The 11787-nt window shown below is 40.0% G+C and overlaps 1 protein-coding gene across 1 annotated transcript in view; it reads left to right on the forward strand.

Annotated features, from left to right (window-relative positions):
- The window catches only part of RSPRY1 (ring finger and SPRY domain containing 1), a 72273-nt gene that overhangs the window by 33543 nt on the left and 26943 nt on the right, over positions 1 to 11787 (forward strand). The window contains exons 5-11 of the mRNA XM_012657421.1: positions 53 to 179; positions 972 to 1030; positions 2922 to 2988; positions 3717 to 3848; positions 4958 to 5073; positions 6024 to 6167; positions 10917 to 11028. Coding sequence (XP_012512875.1) covers positions 53 to 179; positions 972 to 1030; positions 2922 to 2988; positions 3717 to 3848; positions 4958 to 5073; positions 6024 to 6167; positions 10917 to 11028 — 757 coding nt within the window. The remainder of the gene's footprint in view (positions 1 to 52; positions 180 to 971; positions 1031 to 2921; positions 2989 to 3716; positions 3849 to 4957; positions 5074 to 6023; positions 6168 to 10916; positions 11029 to 11787) is intronic.

Here is an 11787-nt window from a genome sequence, read left to right on the forward strand (position 1 = left end):
AAACAACCTGAGTAGTATATATATCAAATCCACTTGTACATTTTTGTTTTAGGATGCACTCCAGAAATTGACTGAAATTCTCAATTTAAATGGAGAAGTAGCTTGCCAGGACTCAGGCCATCCTGCCAAACACAGGAACACATCTGCAGTCCTAGGCTGCTTGGCCGAAAAACTAGCAGGTAACTCTGGGACACTCCACAGAGGAAGATCTTAAGTTGTCTGACATTAAGGGGAAATTTGTACTGCAGGTCTTTGATTGAACCTGCTATACCAGAAGGAAGTGTTTCAAAAATAGATAAATAAATAAATAATTGAGGGACAGGGACTAATTGAAAGAAAATTACTAGAAGGCCACAGAGGAAAATGCAACCTAATTTAGCTTTGTGGATTTTCAGAGGGAAATTTAAAAGAAAAAAGTTGTACTTATGTCCTTTAAAATTAAGAATAAGGGAAAAAGTTAAATTCAGCATAACAAAGATTATATATGTATGTAATAATATATAATAAATATACACACACTCTTAATAAAATTTAGCTGGATTATAAAGGCATACAAAGTTGGGGAAGAAGAAAAGTAGATTGGAACAATTCCTGAGAAGCATATATTTAATTTATTTATGAATATTACCCATTTTAGGAAAGTTAACAACAAAGTACAGGTGCATAGCTCAGCTAGTTACACCATGTGTCATGGAAGAAAAAAACGGATTAGAAATCAGAACCCACGGGTGCTGGTTCAGACTCTGCCATGTGCTCCCCAAGTGCCCTGGATTTAGTCACTTCTGTGGGCTCTGTTGCTCAACTGTGAGGTGGGGATGATACTATTCCCTACCTCAGAAAAGGAGGCTTGAATAAGATAATGTGTGTGAGAGTACTTTGTACAGGTTCTACCAAAACAATTTGATTATTATTACTGATTAAAAGCAATATGGCACTTTTAATTATATCAAGTGTTTGTTGTATTTGTCTAGGTCCTGCGAGTATAGGTTTACTTAGCCCAGGAATACTGGAATATTTGCTACAGTGTCTGGTAAGTGAGACATCAAAGCTACTTATTCTTATTTATATAGAAGTGTACGTTTTCTCAAATTGCCGGCAAATTCACTGGCACAGAGAATGGAATCAGTTGTAAATTCTATTTGCAGGTGTTTCCTGAGTATTTATTTCCTCCTATGTTTACAAAAGAGAGAGAGAGGGTAGGATAGGAATTTATTACAAGCAAAAACAGCTGAGTTGGTCTGGTTTTAAATTTAGTCTTAACATAGCTGCTATGATTGACTTTTTTGTGTGTCCTTAGAGTCTGCCAAGTAGTAATAGGGACATCCACAGTGGAAACAAAATTACATGGCATTACAAGCCAGGAGCCCATCAGGTCAGATTCCCAGTGTATATAAATCTCTAATCCTCCCCGCTCTCCCTCTCACTGCTACTGCTCTTAAAACTGTTGTCTCTGGAGTATATAATATATTGTCTGTAAAGCTTGTGGTTTGCTGAGGCTATGCCTTCAGATCTCTCATAGCACTAGACTGCAGTCTTGAGGGGTCTGTATTTTTTAAAGTTATTTTTGTAGGTCTAATGAGCATTGGCCTTTTTCAAAACTCAGATCTGAAAGACCTTATTTTTCAGTACCTATGTGATATGTGCTTAAAACACTTATACTACTCTAAGTGAGCACCATGGGAATATAGAAGTAGTATGACAATCCTTTGCCTTCATTAACTGTACTTGTTAGTTTAGAGAACAAAACTACTTGAGACAAGACAGTTAGCCTCTATTTTATGGCAGAATGTTATCAAGGACAAAATTACTTTGTCCAGACTAAGTGCCATAAGACTTCAGAGAATGTGAGGGAGATATGTGGTATAGGTGGTGAGAGCTGGGATAGGTATGAAAGACAGACTTCTGACGAAGGTGGATCTTCAGCTGGGCCATGCCATAAGGTTAGCATTTGATCGTGCCCAGAGGAGGAAAAAATGTTTTTTTGTGTTTCGTTTTGTTTTGTTTTTCGGCTAAGGCAGAAGCCCAGAGACAGAGAATTGTCTGGTCAGAGAAGACAGTGTTCAGAGATAGGAGGGCCACAGACTGAGCAGCCAGGTGGAGAGGGTTTGGGGCCTGAGAAGCCAGGCAGAAGAGATTGAGAATGGCTGTGGGAGGAAACAGGATGCTGAATAGGCTTTGCAGCAGGGGAGGACGGTGGTTATGTGAGCTTTGCAGAACTTAGGTGGGCACCAGGGAAGTGAGTGGGAATCTCATGTGATGTTCTAGAGCTCCCCAGGCGGCTCCTGACACAGCTGTGGGAAAGCACGGCTATGAGAAGACTTGATGTTAAACAAATAGACCTTTCTTTAAATGGGAACTAATGGGATAAGAACTTAAATGTAACTAAAAAAGCTCACTTGTTGCTCTCTCCCATCTACTATCAGCATTTGTCGAATTCCTTTTAGGCAACAGGTTAAAAACTAAGTCATTAGTTGCTAATTTCATTATTTATAATTTTGGAGCTTGGCAGTGATGAGTGGTTCTTTTTAGAGTTTGGAATAAAAGGTCATTTTTAGCTTACCATTCTAGGTTCTGTTTGGCTTGCTTAAATGAATGTAAGAATCCATATTCTTCTATAACAAAGCCCTAATATAAATGTTACTAAGTAAAATAACACAGTGTATTTACAAGATACTTTTAGAATTTCCAAATCTATAAATTAACCTAGTGACTTCAAGAGAAAAACGTAAGATTAAGAGACTCTGTCTTGGTTCTGTATTACTAACATTATTAGCCAAATGAATAACTGAGACTTGAATGAGTAAAACTTTCCTTACTGCTCCCCAAAAATCTAGTACATATTGGGCATGAAGATGAAATTGACAACTTGCCAACTCTGCAGGGGAATGATTTTTTTTTTTTTATCTTTTATTGTCTTTCAGAAGTTACAGTCCCACCCCACAGTCATGCTTTTTGCACTTATCGCACTGGAAAAGTTTGCACAGACAAGTAGGTATAGTGACTTCTTGCACTAATGATCTTCTGTATGGGTTGTTAAAAATCTTGTTTTTCTTAGTTACTGGATGAGTCTACACTTCGAACCCCATCAGGCAGGCATACATTCTGTTTTTGCCTGGGTAGACACTTTTTAAGGCTAGTGAAGTATAACAGGGTCAAAGGCAAGGATTTTCTCACCTAAGAATCAAAACTTCGTAACCATGATTACTCACTCTTTTTTTTTGTCGAGACAAGGTCTTGCTCTGTTACCTGGGCTAGAGTGCAGTGGCATCATCATAGCTCACTGCAACCTCAAACTCCTGGGCTGAAGTGATTCTCCTGCCTTAGCCTCCCGAGTAGCTGGGACTATAGGTGCGTGACCCCACACCCGGCTAATTTTTCTAGTTTTTGTTGAAATGGGGTCTCACTCTTGCTCAGGCTGGTCTCTAACTCCTGGCCTCAAGTAATCCTCCCACCTTGGCCTCCCAAAGTGCTAGCATTATAGGTCCGAGCCACTGTGCCCGGCTGATTACTCACTTTTTATAAGCTAAAAATTTTGTGATGAAATTGCTCTTCGAGAAAATAGTCAAAGCTATGTCATTCCTAGAACTTTTAATGAAAGTCCATTCTACTCTTTAAGTTCTCTAATTGCCTCTTCTCGTTCCTTACCACCACTAATCTACCCAGCAAATCATCCTACTCTTTCATTGTTAATTCAAGGATTACCTCTTTCCAAACAGGTGAAAATAAATTGACTATTTCTGAGTCCAGTATTAGCAACCGGCTTGTCACATTGGAGTCCTGGGCTGATGATCCTGATTATCTGAAACGTCAAGTTGGTTTCTGTGCCCAGTGGAGCTTAGACAATCTCTGTAAGTGGGAGTTGTCCTTTATTGAAATGTTTGTTTCCATTTCCAAACACATTTCTTTATAAGCTCATTGATCTTCCTTTTGTAATGGTGAGTGTGGGTCCTTATAAGGTCCCCACTGGTAGGTTGGATGTACTCTAGCAAAAAAGTACCCTAGAGACCTTTCAGACAAGACTTATGTGGAATTCTTAGAACACTTATAATTCCAGTATTCTCCTGTTCAAAAACCTTTACTGGCACCCTATTTCCTGCTGCATCAAGGCCCTTCATTATATGGTACTATCTAACCAGCTCTTGCCTACACAAACTCTCTCTCACTGTCCTATAAACAGGTCCTGATGATTCCTACCTCTGGACATATTTCCCTCACTTGGAATTCCCTTTCTTTTATCCTCTCCCTATCCCAACTTTGCTCTTCAAAACCCAAATCATGTCTTACCTACACCATGAAAGTTCCTGACTTTTTCTTTTTCTCCTCCAAGGGCTGCTGGTACAAAAACTACTACAGGTTGATCTTTTATCCAAAATGCTTGGGACTAGAAATGTTTTGGATTTTGAATTTTTTCAGATTTTGGAATATTTGCAATTATCAGGTTGAACATTTCTTTCGAGCATCATGTCAGCACTCAAAAAGTATCGGATTTTGGAGCATTTGGATTTCAGATTTCAGATTGTGGGTGCTCAACCTATACTATTAATACTGTATCCTCAGCCCCCCCTCCATCGTTAGGAATTGTGTTAAAACACAGTTGGACATGTAACCCCCAACTCCTACCCCAATATTGTGGGGAGGAGCTTAGTACAGTCAGTGAAGTGCCAGTTAAAAATAATTCTGAAAGAGTGCAATTTGGATTATGTTTCATGCAAAACAATAGCTATAAGGAATGGAAGCATAAACCTAGCAGTGCTGCCTTTCCTAGCATGTGCTTGATTAGTCTTCATATGGTAGCACAGCAACAAAGCTAAGAATATAAGTCCTCCCACCTATTCTGCCATTCATAAGCACCTCCACTCCTTGGCTAGATGGCAGCCAGAGATTGTACTAGCTTTTTGTTGTTGTTGTTGTTCTATAGCAGCCTGCCTTAGAAACATGACCACTTTGTCTTTTGCAGTTTTAAAAGAAGGTAGACAGCTGACCTATGAGAAAGTGGACTTGAGTAGTATTACGGCCATGCTGAATAGCAACGATGTCAGCGAGTACCTAAAGATCTCACCTCATGGCTTGGAGGTAAAGCTTCCACAGATGGACCCTGGGGGCAGGGGGCAGGAATCGTTTTGCTCTCATTTTCACATCCTACTTCTGAACAAAAGCGATGTCTTACCAGAATAGGTGGAAGTTTATTTCGTACTTGAAGAATGGTTAGAGGTAGAAGTGGTGGGAGAGAGGGTGTTTGAGGCCATTATCTACTCTTCTGTATCCCACATGGTACTACACCTATTGTGAGCATTATACTGTTTTTACTGACTGGTTTAAGTAAATCTATTTTTAATCTCTGCCATTTTATTCAGCTAAAGATACAAAGACCAGTGTTTCAAAAGAAGCCCTTCCTTTTTTTAATCCTTTCATAACCAATTGTTGTAGGTCTGGTGCTTCCCTTTCTCCCTGTGTGTTAGAAATGTTGCTGATTTTATGGGGAAGGTTGATGAAAGAGCTGCTTATGTACAGGAAGGTACCATAAGGCACTAGACATGTCAGGATTAAAGAACTGTTTCAAGAAGGGCTACAAACAGTTCTCTGATCCTGTGTGTTGCCAAATGCCTTATATAGTTTTCTGCTTTAGATTGTATTTCAGTACCTTGTCTTATGTCTTCCTCTTCCCCATCAGCTTAAAGCAATGTTTGTACATTTCTAAAAGGTTCTAATATGAAAGCAAAGGACTGTAAGTACTTAAAAATGAAGCCAGTGGCCTTGACTAATTGTTACTACAGCCATCTTTGAGGTCTTCTAAGCTTAGCACCAACCCTGTTAGAACTCTCTGGAAATAAGACTATAAAATAGTCCTGGAATGTACTTCATTTAGTTTAATACTTTTTGTCACAGAAGATGGACCAAGGAGGAAACAATAGTCCACCGAAAGCTTTAATAAGGAAGAATACACTCAACCTTCCCAGTGGTCAGTTATCTTTCGTGGTCTTTGGGCACTGATGGTGTATTGTCATGCTCTTTGGTTTTGCCAGGCTCGCTGTGACGCCTCCTCTTTTGAAAGCGTGCGTTGCACCTTTTGTGTGGATGCAGGGGTGTGGTACTATGAAGTAACAGTGGTCACGTCTGGTGTCATGCAGATTGGCTGGGCCACTCGAGACAGCAAATTTCTCAATCACGTGAGTACCCTGAAGAACTGTGCAAATAGGGGCAGCTGCAGTTTTTTTTTGTTTTTTTTTTACCCCTGATGGATGGGTGGAAGATACTTGCGTATGATTATTTTTCAAATAGATTGGCTCAATAATCTTTTCTTGGGCTGAACCACATGGTGCCAGATCCCTAACAGTGGTTTGCTAAACTGATTGAGAAATAGGAAAACACAAGTGAAATTACCTCTCAGCCTTTTTTTTTTTTCCTTGAGTTTTAAGTTCACATTAATTTTCCACCTAGAGGTTAGAAGGGTGCTTTGTCTTTGCCGGCTCTGCTCCAGCCCCCAGCCACGGTTTTGGCTCGGTCCTTATATTCAAACTAGTCCTGATTATTACCTTGAGTTTAAGTTTTAAGAACTTCGTAGGAATTCTCTTCCTTTCAAAAAGTACTAAATGTTGGCTTAACTTCTCTCACTTGATTTTTACTTTGTAATTAGTTGGCATGTTTGTTTTCAATATTTAATATTTAGGCTGGACAATGGTGGCTCACGCCTATAATCCTAGCACTTTGGGAGGCTGACATGGGAGGATTGCTTGAGACCAGGAATTTGAGACCAGCCTGAGCAAAAGCGAGACCCCGTCTCTACTAAAAATAGAAAAAGTAGCTGAGTGTGGTGGTGCACACCTATAGTCCCAGCTACTCAGGAGACTGAGGCAGGAGGATTGCTTGATCCCAGGTGTTGGAGGTTGCAGTAAGCTATGATGACACCACAGCACTGTATTCTGGACAACAGAGCAAGACCCTCTCTCAAAAAACAAAAAACAGTATTCATCTTTTGTTATAGAAGGCTATGATATAAAAGGGAAAATTAAACCCTAGAGTAAGCAGGATCGGGCTACCACTACCTGAGTGTGAGAGAAGTTGGCGTTCCTCCCTTCCCGACAGATGTATGATTTCTTGCCACTTTATTCCCTTCTGACACCTAGCCCAATTGGCTTTCTTCTGTTGGCCAAATTATAAGATGTTTAGAATTAATCCAGTTTTGTTCAGGGATATTTTGTGTTCATATGATTTTTACCATTTGAGCTTGGAAAAGCTCCTTGGATTAGTTTGTTAGTCTAAATAATAGTCCCCCATCAAATATGTAAGGTCCTAGGATGAATTTCAGAAGTGATCCACCTTTGCTTATGCCTGTCATAAGCATAGTTTTTTGTTGTTGCTTTGAGACAGGATCTTGCCCTGTTCCTTAGGCTGGCTTCAAACCCCTGGTCTTAAGCCATCCTCCTGTCTCAGCCTCCCAAGTCACTGGGACTACAGGCATGTGCCACCATGCTAAGCTTATGAGCATAGTTTCAAAAGGACCCTTTGAACAAGGCTATATTGTACACTGGAATCGTTTGTGGCGTTTTACTAAAACTGCTAGGCTGGGGAGAGACAAATTGGAGGAAAAGGCCAGTGAAGCTGAATCATTTCATCTGCTATGCGAAACTGTAGTTTCTGCCTTAATAGTTGCAGACCTTTGGTTTCTCAAGTTAAGAGGCTTAAAGTCTGTTTTCTTACCCTCCAAATCGCTTAAAGACCGTTGGTTGCCTCTAAAAACAAACATTTTTCTCTGATCTAAGTACTAGTGGATTCCCTGTTAGAAATTGGTGAAGTCTAACATGTGTTTTCCCAAATAGAGGATTTTAATGATGTTGCCAAACTTACAATGTTGCTTCAAATGGACATTGTTCTGCTGATTCTGAATCTTTTTGCCTGTACAGACAGGGTATGGTTTTATGGAATAAGTCATTCCTAGGGTACACCCAGTTTTAAAAGATTTGAAGTCTCTCTATAGTGCCTCTTATTTTAACTCTTACTGTTTAGGTTTCAGTTTTGAAAGGATGATCAAAGTGTTCGGCTCAGAGATAGATCATTAAAATGTGAAGCTTAAAGATAGTTGTCAGAGTCCACTGCTCAAGACCTCTTGGGCGTGGCTCCGGGTCGTGGTCCTCAAATTTGGCACAGAGTAAATCTCTTTAAAATTAAAAAAAAAAAAAAAAAGATAATTGTCATTCAGGTCACCTACAGAATAGTTTGTCTTGTTGTGTTTTATATTTTTATGGAGGTTTGGGAAAAGCAAGTCTCCAGGAATGTACTCTGAGTTACCTAAAACAGCTTTTGCCTTTTCTTGAGCATCTAGCACGTGACAGGTCTTTCACGTATTCAGCTCTAACCTTTTTGAGAGTTCGGAAAGGTATTATTCTCCCATTGAAAGATGAGGAAAATGAGGTTCAGAGAAATTAAGAACCTTGCCCAAAGCCACCTAGCCTTCAGCTGACGGAGAAGATTTCAAGCCCTAGTCAGGACAGTTCCTTCCCCTGTTGAAGCATCCAGCCTTGGAGGAATGACCTGGAAGCCTGTTTGGGGCAGAGGTGGGACGGTGGGAGACACAGGGGTGGCAAACTATTGAGGGTGCTTTAAGACAACTTCAGGGCCAAGAAACAGGAAGTACAACAGCCACTGTTTTAGGAGAATGATCTGACCAGGATGCAGCCAACACTACTACTGTGAGTCAGTCCTAACCATTCCTCTCTGGGTCACTTACACCATACTGAGTATTTGTTGGGAGAGTCCAATTAGCCAAACCTGGATCATATCTTACCCCTCCACTTCCAGGAGGCAGAACATTACCTTTATTACATTCCCCATAACAGGAAGAGGTCGGGGTGCTGTACAGCAGAATAAAGGACAGTGTCCACCACATGGGGAAGAGACTCAAAATATTCCTGAATGACAAGCTATAGGTAGACTTCCTTTTGTTTGTTTTTAGCAGTGTTTCCTAAGCCAAAATATACATGACCAGAAAACAGGCAGTTCAAAATAATCATTTCAAATACCAAACTAGCTACCTCGTTCTCATTTATCTGTCCCAGTCAAAGGAAATGGAAGTTAATCATACTGGGAATGTTTCTGAGCTGAGACAAGGTATAGTACATCAAAGTTGCTCTTTGAGATGTAAGCTCAAAGGGATTTATAAAGTGCATTTCTGCTAGGCAGAGGCACCTACTTCTTAGATCTGTAGAAGTTGGTCTGTGGTTATTGGCGTTCATTCCCTCTTTGTCCCACAGTGCCACTCTGTTGTGGAATTCATCCAGGCGTCAAAGACATTGCATAGCAAAGAATGTGTAATGAGTCTGATCCTTAACAACTCTTGGTGGCTAGGAATCTTCTAGGAATATCTTTCCAGTGTTCTGTCAAGGACTTTCTAGGACACTGGAAATTGTAAGACAAAAAGAATTCTTGCCTTTTGCCTAGGCCCCAACACCCAAATTTCAGTGATTTTTAAGTTTCTTACTTACTGACTTGTTCAGCCTTTGCAAAGGGTAGCAAGGCGGTCTTTCTAGACTGGTGAATTTCTAAGGCAATCAAATGCAAATTCATTTAATTTTTGAATAGTATGAATAGTGTGTATCAACAGCTATTTCAGAAGAGTCACTTTGAACAACATTCATCCAAATTCAATATATTGTAGCCCAAGAATTCAATACATTGTGGTTGAGTTTGTCAGAACTTTTTCCCAGTCTGTCTGCCCCTGCATTGTTTACGCCATAGATAAGCAGGCCATCAGGACTGAGCTCTTACTTGGTTTTGGCCCACATTTTCAATTCCTTTCTCAGCTAAAGCTTTTCACCATTGACCTTTAAAGATAGCAATTGTTGCATTTACATGCTTCTTCCATTTCTTCTATTTTTTTATAAGCACTCAAAATAATTTCTTAAAAATCCCATCCACTCTTTTATTTTATTTTATTTTTTTTGAGACAGATTCTGGCTTTGTTGCCAGGCTAAAGTGTTGTGGCGTCAGCCTAGCTCACAGCAACCTCAAACTCCTGGGCTCAAGCGATCCTTCTGCCTCAGCCTCCCAAGTAGCTGGGACTACAGGCATGCACCACCATGCCCGGCTAATTTTTTCTATATATGTATATTTTTAGTTGTCCAGATCATTTCTTTCTATTTTTTAGTAAAGATGGGGGTCTTGCTTTTGCTCAGGCTGGTCTTGAACTCCTGACCTTGAGCGATCCACCCGCCTTGGCCTTCCAGAGTGCTAGGATTACAGGCGTGAGCCACCGTGCCTGGCCCACTCTTTTATTTAACAATTCTGTGAAATAATTGAAAGGCAATAAGTAATAAAAGAAAAATCTGCCAAGAACTTGTATGGTGTTCAATTTGAGCTGATCTCAGAATAGCTTTTAAATGAGAGTCTACTTTAACCTTTCTCTTGTATCCACTTTTGAAATCTCTACACATTTGGGTGTTTTGAAGTCTACTACATTCAAGAAAGTTGTTTGCCTGGTCTGATCTTGTACTGAGTGAGGTACATGTGTACTGATCTTGGAATCAGAAGAATTTAGGTCCAAACTTGGCTCTACTTCTTTTAGTAATGTGTCTTTGGGCAAGCTGGTTGACCTCTCTGAGCCTTTGTTTCCTCTTAAAATGAAGTATAATTCCACCAGCCTGATGGTGGTTAGTGAGAATTAAATGAATGAACAAATGTGAGAGTGCCTGGAACAAAGGAGGCACTTGGCAAATATTTGTTGGTGAAGTCATTATCTATTCACTTGGAATCCAGCCTCTAGATCATAATTTTAGTTATCTTCCAAAAACCATAAGCTCTTGCTTCATCCAAAAGGCTTGGAATTCCAGCCATCTGGTTAATGGTCATAAAAGATATACTGTCTCTTCCCAGATCAGAGCAGGCAGAGCTTTGCTAATCTTCCGGGCCTTGTCTCTCTCCAGGAAGGCTACGGCATTGGGGATGACGAATATTCCTGTGCATATGATGGCTGCCGGCAGCTGATTTGGTATAATGCCAGAAGCAAGCCTCACCTACACCCGTGCTGGAAAGAAGGTATTCTTTCTTCTCCATCATGACTTTATCAACTGGGTTAAGACATCTGGTTATTATGAGACATTTATTATTTTGGGCCTTAAAATGTCTCAATGGAGGAAGATTAAATGTGAAAAGGATGTTAGCTAGCCATTGTAGTAGCACTGCCATGGATATGAATGGTATTCTCCTGATAAATTCACCTCTGATGGAGTCCTTCCTGTAGCAAAAACATTTCAGAATATAAAATTCTTCAATTAGTGGGAAAATGATACTGTGAATTCTAGTTTCCTCTTTTCGTCTGTGTTTTGAATCAGAGCAGCCATGGAGGTCTCAGGGACACTGGAATTGTAATGTCACTAACATGAAGATATTTTCAGAGGCAAGATGGCTGTGGAATAGGTAGTATTCATTGGCCATGCTCTGAGAAAGTAGGGTCATATGGTAGCAGAGGGAACATCTGGAAGGATTTTATTCCCAGCATCAAAGCTAAATAAATATAACCCAGCTCTTTCTCCAAGCATCCCTCCCTTCTTTTCTTACCCTATTCAGCATTATGGATATAAACTGAATTTTTAGGCATGCTAAGGAAGCAGGAATCTGACCACCCCCATGTGGGGACAATTCCATTTGATTAAATTTATAGTGTGGCAAAGGGGGAAAAAAAATCTGAAAAGCCAACATTTAACAAAGCATAAGATAGAGGCACTGTTTTCAAAAACTATCTAGGTTTTTTGGTGGTTTTTTGTTTGTTTATTTTTTTGCCTTTTTTTTTTTTTT

Source organism: Propithecus coquereli, unplaced genomic scaffold, assembly GCF_000956105.1.
Source record: "Propithecus coquereli isolate 6110/MARCELLA unplaced genomic scaffold, Pcoq_1.0 Scaffold540, whole genome shotgun sequence".
Lineage (NCBI taxonomy): Eukaryota > Metazoa > Chordata > Mammalia > Primates > Indriidae > Propithecus > Propithecus coquereli.